At 43.4% G+C, this 17,991-nt stretch overlaps 1 protein-coding gene and 1 non-coding gene across 5 annotated transcripts; one reads left to right on the top strand and one right to left on the bottom strand.

Moving 5' to 3' along the window:
- Positions 1-20: 20 nt before the first annotated feature.
- On the top strand, positions 21-16,554 carry C17H16orf46 (chromosome 17 C16orf46 homolog). Of its 4 annotated transcripts, none has more exons than XM_055554075.1 (4): positions 21-173; positions 7,160-7,407; positions 8,570-9,529; positions 16,186-16,554. In XM_055554075.1, the coding sequence occupies exons 2-4, from the start codon at positions 7,198-7,200 to the stop codon at positions 16,204-16,206; spliced, it is 1,191 nt and encodes a 396-aa protein (XP_055410050.1). In that variant the 5' UTR covers positions 21-173; positions 7,160-7,197; the 3' UTR covers positions 16,207-16,554. The 4 variants fall into 4 exon arrangements, with proteins under 4 accessions (XP_055410050.1, XP_055410049.1, XP_055410046.1 ...); XM_055554074.1 differs by having other exon boundaries at positions 16,230-16,551; XM_055554071.1 differs by lacking the exon at positions 16,186-16,554 and having other exon boundaries at positions 8,570-12,091.
- TRNAG-CCC (transfer RNA glycine (anticodon CCC)) lies at positions 5,983-6,055 on the bottom strand. The gene has a single exon. It is a non-coding gene; the product is annotated as a tRNA-Gly (tRNA).
- Positions 16,555-17,991: the final 1,437 nt, after the last annotated feature.

Below are 17,991 nucleotides of genomic sequence, written 5' to 3'. Positions count from 1 at the left end.
CCCGCCGGCGGGGACTAACCTGCCCGGGTCCTTCCACCTCGCTGGCCCCTCAGGAGGGTGTGAGCGGCCGGGCCGCTTCCCCGCCTCCGGGTCGAGGCCCCAGACTGCTCCACCGGCGGCAGAGCGAGACGCCTTGCCCAGTTGGGAAGGGAGCTGCCTTCTGAGGCGGGGAGGTAAAAGGAAGAGAAGAAGCTGGGCCTGAAGAAGAGTGGGCAGGGCCTGGCGGGGGGGGTGCGGAGTGGGTGGGGCAGTGGGAGGAGCCGCTGAAAGGGCGGAGCCCTATGAGAGAGCGGCCCTTGGAGGAAGGGGTAGGGTTGGTGGGGGCGCCTCGCTGGAGGGCATAGCTATTGAAAGAAGGGGAGGCATCTTTTGTGGCCAGGTAGGATTCTGGAGGAAGGGGAGGGCCGAGAGGAGGAAGAAAGAAAGGTCTTGGAAGAAGGGTAGGGAGCCACGCTGTCAAGTGCCTGGGCTTTTGGAAACAGATGGCAAGAGTTGTGTTTTTGAAGACTTGAATTTTCCTGTACATTGTATGCTGTGTGAGAGCTGGGAAGACTGGGGTTGCTCTACCATTTTACTACCCTTGCTAGGCAGAAGGAGAAGCGGGTGGCAGAGGATGGGATGGTCAAATACCAACGACTACTCCATGGACATGAAAAGACCCCTGATGCTGGGAAAGATTGAAGGCAGGAGGAGAAGGGGAGACAGAGGATGAGATGGTTGGATGGTATCACCGACTCGATGGACATGAGTTTGAATAAACCACGGGAGTTGGTGATGGACAGGGAGGCCCGGAATACTGCAGTCCATGGGGTCGCAAAGAGTCGGACACGACTGAGCAACTGAACTGAACTGGGAGATAGTGGAGCACGGAGGAGCCTGGCATGCTGCAGTCTATGGGGGGGGGGGTCACAAAGAGTCGACAGGACTTAGCAACTGAACAACCACCACCAGTGCGAGGCATCTCATGAACACTTAATGAGTAATGAATGTGACTGGAAAAAGCAGATGAGTTGGAGACTGGGATTGGAGTGAAATGTTCAGATAGGGAGGGATGGTTGTAGAAACTGCGCTCCTAGGAATCATTCTATGAATAATCAAAGCTGCTGTGCTCTGTGGGCATGTAAGAAGCATAAAGCACAGATAATTAACATGGTGGTTTAGTCACTAAGTTGTGTCGGACTCTTGCAACCCCATGGACTGTAGCCTGCCAGGCTCCTCTGTCCATGGGATTCTCCAGGTGAGAATACTGGAGTGGCTTGCCATTTCCTTCTCCAGGGGATCTTCTGACACTGGAATCCAATCCAGGTCTCCTGCATTGCAGGCAAATTCTTTACCGACTGAGCTATGAGGTATAGGAATTGAGGGTAGCCATTTGTAGTCTGATTATAAGGATGAGTGATAGCAGAAATGTGGCAAAGATAATGGCAAAAAGAAAGAGTGCCTGCCTTCTTCAGTCAGTAAGATGTCTCAAATTCCTCTCTCATGCTTTAAATCTCTGACTTCTGCTGCTGCTGCTCCTGCTGCTAGCCAAAGAAAACTCTCTGCTTTTAAGGGACACATATCATTAGATTTCCTGAAGAAGGGCATGGCAACCCACTCCAGTATCCTTGCCTGGGGAATCCCCATGGACAGAAGAGCCTGGTGGGCTACAGTCCATGGAGTTGCAGAGTCAGACACGACTGAGTGACTAAGTACAGTACATCATTTAGATTAGGCCCATCCCAGTAAACCAAGATTGTTTCCCTGTCATCAGGTCAACCAATTGGTACCCATAATTACATCTGTAAAATCCCTTTTGCCGCGTAACATAACTTATTCATGGAATAGTCCCAGGGATTAGAATGGAAAACCTTGTGCAGGGAGGATTTTCAGAATTTAATTTACTACATTATCTTTTAGGAATATTGTAGAAAAATTACTGCAGCAGTTTTTTTTTTTTTTAACCCAGTTTCAGTGAACATAAATTATACATTACTCATGCGAAGAGTTGACTCATTGGAGAAGACTCTGATGCTGGGAGGGATTGGGGGCAGGAGGAGAAGGGGACGACAGAGAATGAGATGGCTGGATGGCATCACTGACTCGATGGACTTGAGTCTGAGTGAACTCCGGGAGTTGGTGATGGACAGGAAGGCCTGGCGTGCGGAAATTCATGGGGTCGCAGAGTCGGACACGACTGAGCGACTGAACTGAACTGAAGCCTACCTTTAATGAGAATTTTGTCTTTGAATCGACTCAAGTATACTCTTAGTCTTTCGAAGAATGGTCCTTGGGACTTACCTGGTGGTACAGTGAATAAGAATCTGCCTGCCAATACAAGAGACAGGGGTTTGATCCCTGGTCCAGGGAGATTCCACAAGCCACAGAGCAACTAAGCCCATGAACCACAATTACTGAGCCTGAGCTCTAAAGCCGGCAAACCACAACTACTGAGCCCTTGTGCTGCAGTTTCTGAAGTGCATGTGCCCAAGTGTGTGTATTACTGTTGTTGTTGTTTAGGTGCAAAGTCGTGTCCGACTCTTTTGCCAACTGTACAGGCAAAATATGATGGCAAATATGGGGAATCACTGGCTTTTAGGTACTTCTGCCTAGAAGTGACTCATATGATTTCAATCCTGTTATTAGCCGAAATAAGTCACAAGGCACTGCTTAACTTCAAGGAGAAATATAGATAATGCTTCTCTGTCTCCAAAAGGAAAAGGAAGAAAGATTTGGGGGACCAATAGTAGCATCTTGGTACCACACTGGTTTGGTATCATCAGAGGTGATGTATGAAGCAAATGACCTTTACGTATATTATAAATGTCACTACCTAAAATAAGAATATTTGTGGTCTTTAAAAATAGAGTCCAGGGGCTATGGGAATGGAAAAGTCCTAGATTTGGGGACAGAGGATGAGATGGTTGGATGGCATCACTGACTCAATGGACATGGGTTTGAGCAAACTCCAGGAGATAGTGGAGGATGGAGAAGCCTGGCGTGCTGCAGTCCATGGGGTTGCAAAGAGTCAGACACGACTTAGCAACTGAAGATAAAATTAAAACATTATAATTATTTTCTTAAAACTGTTTTCAATTTTCTAGATTCAGAAACATTTATGAAAATACAAAATACAAGGTCCAAGAATAGATAGACAATCTCAAAGAAGTTGGAGGAGTAACTGTTGAATATCAAGATATGAATCTGGAGCAGGATAATTGAGGGATTGGGAGCAGGAGGAGAAGGGCACGACAGAGGATGAGATGGCTGGATGGCATCACTGACTTGATGGATGTGAGTCTCAGTGAACTCCAGGAGTTGGTGATGGACAGGGAGGCCTGGCGTGCTGTGATTCATGGGGTCGCAAAGAGTCAGACACAACTGAGCGACTGATCTGATCTGATTTCTGATAGGAATCAATATGATATTGGTGAATGGAGAGACACAGGTTAATGGGCCAGAATAGGGTGTTCTAAAATATACCCAAATAAATATCAGTTCAGTCATTCAGTTGTGTCCGAGTCTTTGCAACCCCATGAATTGCAGCATGCTAGGCTTTCCCTGTCCATCACCAACCCCCGGAGTTTACCCAAACTCATATCCATTGAGTCAGTGATGCCATCCAACCATCTCATCCTCTGTCGTCCTCTTCTTCTCCTGCCTTCAATCTTTCCCAGGATCAGAGTCTTTTCAAATGAGTCAGCTCTTCACATCAGGTGGCCAAAGTATTGGAGTTTCAGCTTCAATATCAGTCCTTCCAATGAACACTCAGGACTGATCTCCTTTAAGATGGACTGGTTGGATCTCCTTGCAGTCTAAGGGACTCTCAAGAGTCTTCTCCAACACCACAGTTCAAAAGCATCAATTCTTTGGCAGTCAGCTTTCTTTATAGTCCAGCTCTCACAGCCATACATGACTACTGGAGAAACCATTGCCTTGACTAGACAGACCTTTGTTGGCAAAGTAATATCCCTGCTTTTGAATATGCTGTCTAGGTTGGTCATAACTTTCCTTCCAAGGAGTAAGCGTCTTAATTTCATGGCTGCAGTCACCATCTGCAGTGATTTTGGAGCCCCCCCAAATAAAGTCTGCCACTGTTTCCACTCTTTCCCCATCTATTTGCCATGAAGTGGTGGGGCCAGATGCCATGATCATAGTTTTCTGAATGTTGAGCTTTAAGCCTACTTTTTCACTTGATCACTTGCATCAAGAGGCTCTTTAGTTCTTCTTCACTTTCTGCCATAAGGGTGGTGTCATCTGCATGTCTGAGGTTATTGATATTTCTCTTGCCAAATAAACATAGCCAATTGATTTTTGACCAAAAAAAAAAAAAAAAATTAAATGCAGGAAGAATAATCTTTGAAAAAGAATGTTGCAACCACTGGCTGTTTATATTCAAAAACTTAATTCAAAATGTATCATAGACCTAAATATAAACCATAAAACTATATAACTTTGAAAATTAAATACAGAAAATCTTTATGACCTATGGTTAGGCAAAGTGTTATTAGACATAACACCAAAACATAATCCATTAAAAACAAAACCAAACCCACATATGATAAAACTGGTCCTCATTTTAACTTTTATACAACATATCTGTAAGAGTAGCAACAGAAGATAATGTCCTTTCTCTGGCCTCTGCTGTAATATTGGTGTGTCTTTGCCACTGACCAGTGGAGAAGGCAATGGCACCCCACTCCAGTACTCTTGCCTGGAAAATCCCATGGACGGAGGATCCTGGTAGGCTGCAGTCCATGGGGTCGCTAAGAGTCGGACATGACTGAGCGACTTCACTTTGACTTTTCACTTTCATGCATTGGAGAAGGAAATGGTAACCCACTCCAGTATTCTTGCCTGGAGAATCCCAGGGACAACGGGCCTGGTGGGCTGCCATCTATAGGGTTGCACAGAGTCGGACACGACTGAAGCGACTTAGCAGCAGCAGCAGCAGTGGTAATGAAGTCTTTGTTCCTTTCAGGAGCAGGGCAGTTCGTATTCTAAGTTACAGATTGGTTAGGGTGTCAAAGCTCCATTGAGTTTGCCAGATGTCTAACAAAAAGGCATTTGGTAGTCTCTGTACTTCTCAGTCCATTAACAAATGACATCATCACAACGTGGGGTTAGAGATCCTGAAGGTAATGTCTGTGTTTTTTCTTTTCCTCCTGCATTTCCAATGCCTTCTTTTGTATTCAGTAAATTCAATGAGAAGGCCTTGAGTCCTTTGACTTAAAGAGTAATTGGCCAGTTATTTATGGAGTGTCTCCAAATCTTCCCCTGTGGCTCAGCTGGTAAAGACTCCACCTGTAATGAGTGAATCCTGGGTTCAGTCCCTGGGTTGGGAAGATCCCTTGGAGAAGGGAAAGGCTACCCACTCCAGTATTCTGGCCTAGAGAATTCCATGGACTGTATAGCCCATGGGGTCACAAAGAGTCAGACACAACTGAGCAATTTTCACTTTTCCAAATCATCTTCATAAACTATATTCTCCAATTTTTTTCTGAGTTTTTTTCCCACCTTTTGGTACATCTCTTTAAATAAGTCCCTGTTCAAGGTCTTTACCCCAATTAAATTATCCAAACCATGAAATCTGTTCTTTGATACATTTATTCAGTTTGCTTAAGATTAAAATTCATGCTTTGCTCACCTCCACTGTTATCCTGTTTTATTTCTTGAACCATTCTGTTAACATGATGGCTTGAAAAAAAAAAAAAAATTTTATTATGGAAAATTTCACAGTGACCCAAAAGTACAGTGAATAGTGCAGTTAACCTCAATGTCCTCACACTCTTCTACAACAAACAGAATTTGTGGCTTTTTTTATTTCCTTGTTCTCACTCTAACCACAACCAACCACCCCCACCCCCTTGCAGGATTATTTTGAAGCAAATCATGATGACTTATGTTCAATTGGTAAAATAATAAGCTATTTTACAGGCTTTTGAAAAAAATTATTTATTTATTTGGCTGTGCCAGGTCTTAGTTACAACATGTGGGATCCAATTCCCTGACCAGGGATTGAACCCAGGCTCCCTGCATTGGGAGTGCAGAGTCTTAGCCACTGGACCACCAGGGAAGGCCCCTATTTACAGGGTTTTTTGCTGATCATTTTCTTCCATTGCTGTTTAAATGCTACTAGAAAAGATATTTTCTGTATCACACTGAATTTCCCATAGGCTGTTTCTTAGAGTCTCACTCATCTTTTTTTAATTTTCATTCATCTTCTTTATTTCATTTCTAAATATCTTAAGTTCCTTTGGCCTTTTCATCTTGAAAAGGATCAGCTTTTCTTTGGGTTTATTCTTGTTTATCCAGACATGTACTTTTGGGGCTTGCTTGGACCTCAGTCAACATTTTCTTCTTGGTACATTTTTTGGTTCTATCCACTTCAATAGCGTATGTCATAGAATTTAATATCTTCTGGCATACATGTGTGTGCCTTCCTGCTTTGTACTCCAAATCCAATTTTCTAGTTGCATCTGCAAATGCATTTTCCCATGGGAGCATTTTCACTGTGATCCTTGTGTTTCCTTGATGTGATTTTCTAAGAAACAAATGGATTTTGATGTATGTTTTATACCAGTGATTCTTAAACCAAATCAGATTGTAAAGCTCTGTGGAAGTCAAGAAGTGGAAGAACACGAGCTCTGATTTACTTTAAATCTATAAACAAGGCATAATTTTACCATCAGAAAATCAGTATTACACTACTGCAGATTTTTGCTTCCAAATAGAAGGAAACCTGCATGTAATTGGTAAGAAATCACATAGCCACCCTTTTAGTTGACCTTTGATTGCTTTTTGCACATTTCTATTTGTCATCTCTTACATGAGTTTGGAAGATAAGAATGGACAATGAATCTTTTTTCTTTTAAATAAATCCAGGTGTTTTATTTGTTTTTTGCCACACTATTCAGCATGCGGGATCTTAGATCCCTGATCAGGGATAGAACCCATACCCCCTGCAGTGGAAGCACCGGGGAAGTCCTAAATCCATAAGTCTTTGAAATTAGCCTTATATTTTATAATGTCAATAGTTGGCAATGGATGGTTTCATAATATTTCTTCTGTCTATTCCTGAACATGTCTTGATGATGTTTCACCTGAGTTATTGAATTGGTTTTTTAAAAGAAACAAAGCAGTATTAAAACCTAAGTTCCATTTGCATTTTAAACCACAGGAAGAAGATGTTAAAGACTTTAAGCAACCATCACAGTAATGGATTTCGGTCACAAAAATGAGACTGAATTAGAAAATAGTGAAAATTATGAAATTCAAAGCACAGAAGAAACTGAATTAATCTATACTTGTCCAGATGAAAGAAGTGAAAAGAATCATGTTTGTTGTCTTCTCAATATCAGTGACATTACACTTGAACAAGATAAAAAAGCCAAAGAGTTTGTCATTGGAACTGGATGGGAAGAAGCAGTGAGTATTTTCTTGAGTTAGGTCTTGTGCATGTTAGGGTTTTGATACAAGTCTTTTACTATTTTCAGAAATAGTTACTGTTGCCAAAAAAAAATGTGTAAGCAAGGAAACAGAAACCTCTGAAACAGAGGTAGAATATTAATGATGATGATAACAGTACCTTTTATTGAGTATTTATGAGCATTCTGTATGGACAAGCACAGTACTAAATGCTTCACATACATCAATTCATTCACCCTCTCAGGTGTTATGAATAGCCTCACTTTTTGGAAAAGGAAACCAAAGCACCAAAAATGAAATGTGTCAAAATCTCCCAGGCGGTGGTCAAGGCAGGAGCTTGAACCCAGCTTTTCTGGACTCCAGAACACAATTCCCTTAACTCAAGCTACTTAACTTAACTCCTGCTACTTAACTCCCCAAGAGACCAGAGATTTCTATCCTGGTGGTTCTATGCAGAACCCTGTGGTTTATTCTTAAACTATTCTTAGAATCAGTAATGAAATATAAGGGAATTGGTCTGATCGCTTGGCAATGTCACAGCTAGGGCTGGGAGGGGAGAGGGGTGTCTCTGGATGTACTGGGGTTGAGGCTGGGGTGCTGCTCCACATTGTAGAATGCCCGGGGTGGCTCCCACCACAGGAGATGCTCCAGCCCTGTCTCAGTTCGGGCTGCTAGAAGAGAATACCATAGGCTGGGCAGCTTAAGCAGCAGACATTTATTTCTTACAGTTTGGGAGGAATGTTCGAAATCTGGGTGCCAAGGTCGGTTTCTTGGTGGGAGCCGTATTCTTGGTTATATCCTCACACAGCCTTCTTTGGTGCAGGCAAGCACAGAGAGCCTGCAGTACAAGAAAGCCTGGCAGGTGGGACAAGTATGGTTTTGATTTTATTTTAATAGTTCTGAATTTATTTTAATACACATCTAAAAATATATATATAGTCAGCACATCAGTGTGCTGATAGATACTATCGCTTAGTATTTTAGTCTTTAAAAATACTATTACAAATACTATGGCATAGTAGGAGGCTAAACTAAGCATGAAAAGTTAAAATAAATTAAGTCAATCCGAAGAAAAATATTGATTCAAATAGGAGAGTCAAAATGGGGATGTGGCCACAGTGGGGGCAGCTAGGCTGAGAGTAACACACTGCTTTATCTGCAGGTCCGAGGCTGGGGACAGATTTCTCCAACTGCCTGCATCTGGCCCAGGAAGAAGCTTAAGAAGGCGAGGGTGGGAGAAAGTGCCAGCAGCTGCTTACTCTGTGTCAATCTCTCCCATGGGAGCCTGGAGGCCAGGCCTCAGTCGGAGGGCGGGAAGTTGGAGTCTGGGGCTTCAGCTCCAGCTCCAGCCGAGGCAGGCCCAGAGAAGGATGGAGGCAGCCTCTCCCAGACCCCAGGCACCCCCCCAGGCCCCACTACGACCTCCAGGGAAGTTAACAAAATCTGCTTTCCCACCTACAGTCAGGGAGAGAAGAAAAGTCTGCAAATAAAGGAGTTCATTTGGTGCCTGGAAGACTGGGCCACCCCGGAGACCGTTAGGGGCAAGGACCCCAGAAGGCCCTGGAGAGGCACTGACAGAATTCTCCCTGCCTCAGACTCCCTGACTTCCAAAGCCCTTTTAGTCCTCCCTCCCTTGAAGTCTTCGCCCCCAGATGGCTTGGATGTTCTGGGTAAGAAGACTAAGAACTTTTTCTTGCGGCCAGAAGAGAAGGGGCTGAGTGTGGAGAAGGATGAGTGTGTGGCTTATGCCTATGGAGTGAAAGCGGTTGACGGGGCAGGCGAAAAGCAGCCCACTGAGCTGGCCAGGCACCTCAGAGTCAAGGACATGCAGCCTTTCCTCACCCCGGTGGCCCGGACGCCCCTGCTGGCCGAGCCTGAGCCCTGCTGCCTGCACTGGTCCCGCCTGCCTGAGAAAAACCTGCTGTGCCCTCCCTGCTATCTGGCCACCTTCCAGCTTTTGCAGAAACAAGGAGCGAGGAACTACAAAGCCAGACTCAAAGCCAGGGAGCCCAGACCTCCCATGAAAACCCCAAAGCGCATCCTCACAGAGGCCAAGCAGGAAAACAGGCCCCAAATGTTGGAGACCAAAGTGTTCTCAAGACCTCTCTTGCCGTCCCTCACAGTGAGCAGAGTTGTTATTCCCATTTCCACTCACCGACTCCTTTGACCTGCTACAATATAATTCCCTGGGAACAAGCAGCGTCTGAACATGGTTCATCTTCTCTCCCCTGTCTCCCTCCTGCCCTACCCCAGTCTCTTTCTCTTTCTCCTTCTCTTCATCTCGCACACTCTTCTCTCCCTCTCTCCCCGGGTCCTTTTTTGGTGGTAGATCAGGGACAGCTGAACCTCATAGTACGGATTTTGATGTACTCTCAAAACCTCCACATTTTGGTCCATTTACAAAACGCACACTGGTTGTGCCAGTCTCAGCCTCAGCCTGGCTTATCTGTGCCCTGGAAGACAAGCGCATGGTGGGGAAGCTGGAGGGCCTCCCTCTGGGGTTGCCCCCAGGTCAGCCCCTGAACCCCAGTGCTTCAAGCCAGGCGTCCTGGGCTTATTGAGACCAAATCGTTTCCTGATCTTTTGAACCTGGCAGATGGTCTATCAGTTGCCACATTTTCTCTTGCAACAGAGATCTGCTTTAATTGAAACAGTGTTGTAAGAGAAAATTCCAGCCTGTGTCCAGATGAATTTCCTGTGTCCAGGGTGGCATATCCTTATATTGATATTGGATGGATGGATGTGCCATATCCATTGTATCTTACGTGTCCCAGATTTCATATACTTAGAGCCTCATGTTAGTCTCTGTGTCTGGGAGGTTTTGGCTACCTTTCTACAAAATTCATCGTGAGAGGCAGGTTGAAAATAATTATTATTTTTTAAATGTCACTGTGATTATTGTTAGCACACATGCTTCTTCAAGTCTTACATCTACTATTTGGGAACTTGATATCCCCAGACAGAGTTATGGGATGGAGGTGTGACTTTCTTCCTTCTTCCATCTTTCCTCCCCCCTCATTTTACTCCAGTGCACATTTCCTGAAGTTGTGTATAAATTAAATGTTTGTAAATAAGTTATATTTTAAATGTGAAGTGACAATGCTATGTAGAGAGATGCTGTGAAGAACAATTTTGTAATGTGAAAAGCCATTTAGCTGCTCTGTAATTATATAGTTTGCATTTGCTTAAAGTATATTATACTTGAACTGTAGGCTTTCCATCTCCTAAGTGATGGGCAGACAGAATATATGGCTATTTGTAAACATCTGCTTTCCATAACTGGTCTTTGTAATGTCTTGTCTGTTTAAGTTTAGTTTTGTTGGTTTGTCTTTACAAAACACCAGAAATGCAGGAATGATTACAGTACAATAGTCATTTAAAGGTGTATTTTGCCTTTTGAGGTTGGACACTTTACAGACTAGAAGCACTTTTCAGGTTCTACTCACCCTTTCTCATCTGAATGAAGAAACCATCTGAATTCACATCCAAGAAGAGGTCCCGATTTCCCTCTGTGTCTGCACACTGCGGGTGTCGGACCCAGTGCTGCTTGAGCACTGTCCAGCTCTGGCAACCTGCCTACCTGAGTCCGTGGTTTTTTCCAAGTCCTTCTTTGTAGACTGCAGAATAATGAATAAGCTCACTGTGTATACACCTGTCAAAGTGTTTGCTTGGGAGGGAAAAGTTTCTACCAGTATGAATGAGGGACAGAGCACACCTGCTCAGCCCAGGGCTACTTACCAGTTGAGATCTTGCCACAGTTTGAACTGATACAAGTAACAACAGAAAGAATTTTTTTTTTTTCTTAAGAAAAACTCACTTCTTGAGATAAGGGTTATATATTCTATACCTTTGGGGATAAACATATAATAATTTAGAATTGAGATTTAGTTTGAACAAAGGACCCACATTTAAAGGTTTGTTGTTGTTCAGTCATGTTTGACTCTTTGCCACCCCGTGTTGGTTTTAGTATCTTAAAAATTTTTTTTAATCAACTAGTTTTTTTTTTTAATTATGAAAGCATCTATTTCTTTAGGTAATTATTCAAATACCTGATAAAGTCCCTCTGGTATCTTATTTGTGTTGGCCGAGGAAGTTTGGCTTGCTTCTCTGGACAAAGTCACTTTAGGCCTTGTCCCAGTTTCTAATCAGATTAAATCAGGACATTCAAACTGGTCTTTGATATCCAAGTCTATCTAGATAAAGGCTAAATGTTTACTAGAATGCAATAACAAAAATCTAGGTCAGTAACAAAAATCCTTCCATTTTAAGGACTCAACATGTTATAATTCAGTCCCAATCACCCTCTTCCTACCTCCAGGTGATGACCTCAAATTAAGTTTTGGTTCTTATGTGTTGTTGTTAGTCGCTCAGTTGCGTCCAACTCTTTGCCACCCCCTGAACTGTAGCCTGCCAGGCTCTTCTGTCTGTGGAATTCTCCAGTGAGAATACTAGAGTGGGTTGCCATTCCCTGCTCCAGGGGATCTTCCAGACCTAGGGATCGATTCTCAAGCCAAACATGGAGGGCTCTGTGTTTCATCTTTTATTCTGTTAATTTGTATCATTAGTAAAACTTTCCAAACTCCTATTTTTCTGGAAATTTAAAAAATCACCGAGTGGAAGTGTGGCTGCTCCCAACACAGGGCTCCTCTGCAGAGCCTCACCTCCTAGGGGAGGCCACACTGAGTTCTGGGAGTGCTGCTGAGCAAGTGCAGGGCCAGAGGGACTGGACACTTGGGAGAGTGTAGATCTGACGGTGATGGGGGGACAAGGGCCAGGGGAAGATTAAGTCAGAATAAGACCCGGCAATGTCTGGACAAGTATGGCGAGCTTTGGCTACTCGGGGAGATTTCCTCTCATTTTTAGCTTTGTTCTTTTTAGTCTGGACTAGATCTATTTTGCTTTCAATCTCTCCCTCTCCTAAGTGCCGGAGCCCCAGCCCATCTCTATGCAGGCTCCCCCGGCTGGCCAAGCAGGCTGAGCTGCACAATTGGAGTCCTCACACCTGGGACTTTTTGGGGTGTCTGGGCTTGGGTTCAAGTGCAGCCTTGGTGCTGCGGTTCAGGGGCTCCTGAGAAGCCAGATGAGGAAGAAACAGGGGCTCCCGTGGCTGTGGGCAGACAAGGGAGTTTGCTGGTACCACAGGCAATACTCACCCACTGTCTGCCAGGCTAACTGCGGCCCTGGAGCCAGGAGAGGTTCTGTGCTGTGCCCTTGAGGCCCAGGCTAAACTCTGACCCGAGTACCACTAACCTATCACGTGACACAATAATTCCACTTGAATTGGCAAGGCACTATTCTAAGTGTTCAGAGCCTCTTCTGGGTATTGCCTCCTTTTATCCTGAGCAAATTCATGAGGCTTGGGGCTCATTTTTTCCTGTGACCCAAGAAGAAACTCATCAACAGAGTTTGGGTTCAGGTGTGCAGCTTGGGCATCTGAAGGTGCCAACTTATCTCCAAGGTGAAGAAACAGCTGGAGTGCTGGGTGGAAAGAATCATGTAGGGCAAGGAAGGAGGACTTCGGAATGTCTTTCCTTCCTGTTAGATGGGAATAATTTCAGACACAGGATGTGGTGAAGACGAGGAGGTAATGTATGTAAAACGCTCACAGAGATTTGTGGTTTTCCAGAATGTCGTGATCAGATCAAATACAGATAGCTGGATCATTTCCCTTTAATGAATGCCAGGCTGTTCAGAATCATTTAGAAATCCTGTGGGCATGGCCAGTTGTCACGTGGACTCTTTAAAAAGCTCACCTCCCTAACTTGTCAACTTGGGGGTCCTTGGTTGGGATGCCTGTCAATCAGTTCATGGGCCATCTTCATTGCCTGGCCCTTCTCATCCTGTTTTGCCTGAATTTCCACCGCAGCAGTCTAAACATGATTGCTCTCCAGACTTATGCCATGTCTCTCAGACTGGTGTTGTGTCATCCTGAGGTGTTACAGCAAAAAATTTACTTCTCAAGTTTAATCTAGCAGATCAAAGCTATTGTATATCTTCCTGAACACAGTCTAAAGTAACTCAGTAACTAAAACTAGCACCATCTTTTTTTTTCCTAGGAGCTGAAAACTAGACATTTTTAAATTTACTCTGTCCTATAAAATGAGGGTTAGGGTTAGGGACTTCCCTGATGTTCCAGTGGTTAAGACCCCGTGCTTCCAGTGCAGGGGATGCAGGTTCGATTCCTGGTCAGGGAAAAATTGAGGGAATTAATACCTAAGGTACTTCCTGATTCTGTCATTTTAGTGAAGTTAACTTGCCTGTAAACATTACTGCTGCTACTGCTAAGTTGCTTCAGTCGTGTCCGACTCTGTGTGACCCCATAGACGGCAGCCCACCAGGCTCCCCCGTCCCTGGGATTCTCCAGGCAAGAATACTGGAGTGGGTTGCCATTTCCTTCTCCAATGCATGAAAGTGAAAAGTCAAAGTGAAGTCACTCAGTCGTGTCCAACTCTTAGCGACCTCATGGACTGCAGCCTACCAGGCTCCTCCGTCCATGGGTTTTCCAGGCAAGAGTACTGGAGTTGGGTGCCATTGCCTTCTCCGAGTAAACATTACTAGACACTCAAAATGTGAACAGTTCTTTCTGTCAGATTTGTGATCAGATTGACTCTGGATGCTGGCTCTTGTAGTGTAAAATTAAAAGAAAATCTAAGTGAATTTCAATTTCTACATTTCAAAAGTTGCTTACAGTAGAAGTCCTAAAAGAGACTTTTTTTTTTTACGTAAGACCCACATGGCTCAGTGGTAAAGAACCCTCCTTAATGCAGGAGATGCAAGAGATGTGGGTTCGCTCCCTGGGTAGATCCCCTGGAGGAGGAAATGGCAACCCACTCCAGTGTTCTTGCCTGGGAAATCCCATGGACAGAGGAGCCTACAGTCCATGGGGTTGCAAAGAGATATAACTGAGCACCCACCAGAACTCAACTTTTCTAATACATCCTTTCTAAACAGCATACACGCTTTATTTTATTTTAGGCCGTGCTGGGTCTTCGTTGCTGGGTGTGGACTTTCTCTAGTTGCGCCAAGTAGGGGCTTCTCACTGCTGTGGCTTCTCTTGTTGCGGAGCACGGGCTCCAGGGTGGGTGTGCTTCAGTAGTTGCTGCACACGGGCTCAGTAGTTGTGGCGCAGGGGCTTAGTTGCCCCGAGGCATCTGGGATCTTCCTGGGCCAGGGATCACACTGCAATATACACACTTCTTACAGATTTCAATGGCCGAGCATCTTTGGAAATAAGCATTGCATCCACAGCAATGCTTAAAGTTCCACCTCACCAACTGGCCCTATCCCTTGGGCAGGACTTTTCAACCTTGGCACTACTGGCATTAGGGATGGGTAGTTCTTTGTGTGGGGTTGTTTGTGCATAAAGGGAAACAGCAGCATTTCTGGCCTCTACGCACTAGATGCCAATGGTCCCCTCCCAGTTGTGACAATCAAGAATGTCTTTAGGCATTGCCAAGTGCCACAAGGGCCCAGGTGAGAATAGGTGCTTTAGGGAATTAATCATCTAGAATCCAATACCTGTTTGCAGCTTCTCTGACAGCTTTGCTTCCAGAGCAAGCAGAAGCCTTGGCACAGAGGCAAAGGGAATGTGGGATTAGTTCCTCCTGCCTCATCCTGGGCAGCATGAGTGCTCTTGGCTTTGACCTGGTCCCTCAGGGCCTCCTGGGGGCACCTGCTCCATTTCCCTCCAGGCCTGCTTTTCTCTGGGACCATTTCTCTCAGAGTTAACAGTAGGGCTCATTTAGTCAGAGCCAGGGAGAGCTGTAGGCATAATCTGATTCTCTTTAGGAGAATGTGCATTATTTTGGCAAGGTTTTCAAGAAAATTCTTAGATGCTAAATTGATGTGTTTACATTTAATGGCATAATTCAGAATTCTCTACTTTTCAACCAGTGCTCTCCTCACGTTCACTGTGCTAAATCAGTGTGAATACTGAGAGGCAGCCCAGTATGTATGATCCTCCTTAATAGCCACTGGAAAATTGATACTTTATATATGTGAAAATGGCTTTTTTCCTCTCATTTGGCTCAAACTACGCCTTGCTTCCCTATGTATCTTAAAATGAAACAATTTCTCACTTACTTAAACTTGAGGAGTGCTAACTTAAAGATATAACATAAAGTAGCCTTATTTCCAGCAACACAGGAGGGTTAGGACTATTAACTGTAAAATGTGAAAGAACTGTTAGCAATTTCATTTAACATCTGCATGTGCTCTGAAGAGAAGTAGAAATCTAACTAACAAGATAAAAACCACTGGTCCCGATATTGTTCATGACTCTGCTCGGGCTCTGTTTTGTGGCCATTCACCAAATCCTCATGATGGACTTTTCTAATGCAATCTCAGGAAAATGGAATGTTAGGGAGATACCATTATAGTAGCTAATGGGAGAACTTGAAATCTGAAAACTTACTCCTTAGACACATATGTCATCAGAGAAACGGGATTTAAACAGTTTTAAATATACTGTATCTTACCAAAAGGCTAAAAAAAAAAAAAAAAAAAAGATACCAGCCTACAACTCATTAATAAGTACTAGACTCTCAAATATAGCTAAACAAAAACTATTACCACAAACTGAACTAAGACAATATAAACAGTTCCTAAAACATCCTTTGCCAAAGTTTGGATGGCTTCTCAAAAAGCAAACTATAAAATCTTAAGTTTTGAGAGCTCACTTTTTAAATAGGGAAGTCTTTGAGGAGCATTTTAAGGTTAGATATCCTTTTGTGATAAGTTAACTCAGATGCACTGACTTCTGCCAAATTTTTATTGCAGCACAAGCTCTACATTTTCTGAAGTCACTAAATTTCTCGTTACAGCACAGGAAAAAGAAGATAAAGTAGGAGAAGTATCAGTTTCAAATTCAGTCCTAAGCAGCAACATTCTTGAGATGCAATCATAAAACCAAATATTTCACCCAGGACAAGGAAAAAGCAGTGGATCACCAGAAAGCAGAGTATAAAAAGCTGCAAGAAGATGTGAAAAAAAAAAAAAAAGAAAAGCAGTGAGAAGATGCCAAGCTTGGAACAAGGTCTTATTGACACATTCTATGCTAATCTCACTTCTTTAGGCTAAAAAAAAAAAAAAAAAAGTCTTTGTTCACATAGGTAATATATACATCTTTCAGAATTTATGGAGATAAATTTTTTAAAAAATATTTTTTTATTTTCTGAAATATTTGACTGTTTCAATGATAAACTAAAAGTTATAAATTCTGTTGTTTCTTCTTTGTAGTCTTTATGTCCTGTAATATTAACTTGCTAGATGGTGAAGGAACCAAGTTAATGGAAGGGCCTTGATGGTGAGTTTCTCATGTGACAATCTTTGCTATTTCTGATTTTGTGGATTTAGAACAAAGTTACAAATGTGCTTATTATTTATTAGTAAGGCAATATATAGATTTACATGTTTCCCCCTGAAGTTGAAGGAACTGAATGAATACCGGCACTCTTCCCGTGTATTATAGACAATACTCTTATTCCCTCATTTGCTCCTTTCAAACATGCATATTTTATCCTATTTTTAAAAATGTATTATTTACTTACTTGTTCTTTCTGGCAGCACTGGGTCTCCGTTACTGCATGTGGGCTTCTCACTGCAGTGGCTTCTCTTACTGTGGAGCACAGGCTCAGCAGTTGTGGCACACGGGCTTAGCCGTGCAGCATGTGTAATCTTCCTGGACCAGGGATCAAACCTGTGTCCGTGGCATTGTCGGGGGATTCTTAACCACTGGACCACCAGGCAAGTCCCCACACATGCATGTTTTAAAATAAAGAGCTCAAATGTGTTAATTTGAGGACACCCACAACCTGAGTCCTTTCTATTTGCTCTTTAGTCTGCCTCTGTTGATGGATATTTAGTTTAGTAAATACAGTTCACACAACTGTGAGAAACTTTGGATTTAAGCACTGCAAAACAATGGTATTTAAAGGACTATCTTCTTGACTCTCAAGAACATTAGATCAGCCTACATCTTGCTGAAAAAACTAGATTAACATTCATGTGTTTTAAGGCTTTTAGGTGTTGGGAGTAACCAGTAAGTCAAAAGACTGTGTCCTTTGCTAGTGTCAGATCTAATCAGTGACACTTGAATGTATGTAAGATAAGCACACACACATTTATGAGATATAAAACAATACTTGAGACTCCAAAGGCATCACCGACTCAATGGACATGGGTTTGGGTGGACTCCAGGGGTTGGTGATGGACAGGGAGGCCTGGCGTGCTGCGTTTCATGGGGTCGCCAAGAGTCGACACGACTGAGTGACTGAACTGAACTGAACCAAAGGCATCATTCCTAAACGCTTCTAAGTTACACATTCCTCCCAGTCTTTGTTTAAGAGCCTTCCGAAGACAAATCTGAGAAGCATTACTTTAAATATTCAAGTAGTAAGCACTCTTCAGTGTCAGTATTAGGTTAAGTTTGGACTGGAACTAAGATAAGCATTCTAAAACTGAGATCATAAAGGATTACATGAAAAAACCACCCTGTCAGTTACCACTATTAAAACAATTCAACTTCACAACTAGACTGAAACAATGTTTTCTTCCAATCAAAAGTAGCTTCAAACTTTGCATCTT

This window comes from Bubalus kerabau, chromosome 17 (genome assembly GCF_029407905.1).
Source record: "Bubalus kerabau isolate K-KA32 ecotype Philippines breed swamp buffalo chromosome 17, PCC_UOA_SB_1v2, whole genome shotgun sequence".
NCBI classification, from domain to species: Eukaryota; Metazoa; Chordata; class Mammalia; order Artiodactyla; family Bovidae; genus Bubalus; species Bubalus kerabau.
This window is presented reverse-complemented; position numbering and strand designations above follow the sequence as displayed.

Excerpts from the sequence above, each read along its gene's own strand:
- C17H16orf46 (XM_055554071.1), top strand. The coding sequence starts at position 7,198 with ATGGATTTCGGTCACAAAAATGAGACTGAATTAGAAAATAGTGAAAAT. Across the intron at positions 7,408-8,569 it reads GAACTGGATGGGAAGAAGCA|GTCCGAGGCTGGGGACAGAT; the intron begins GTGAGTATTTTC and ends CTTTATCTGCAG.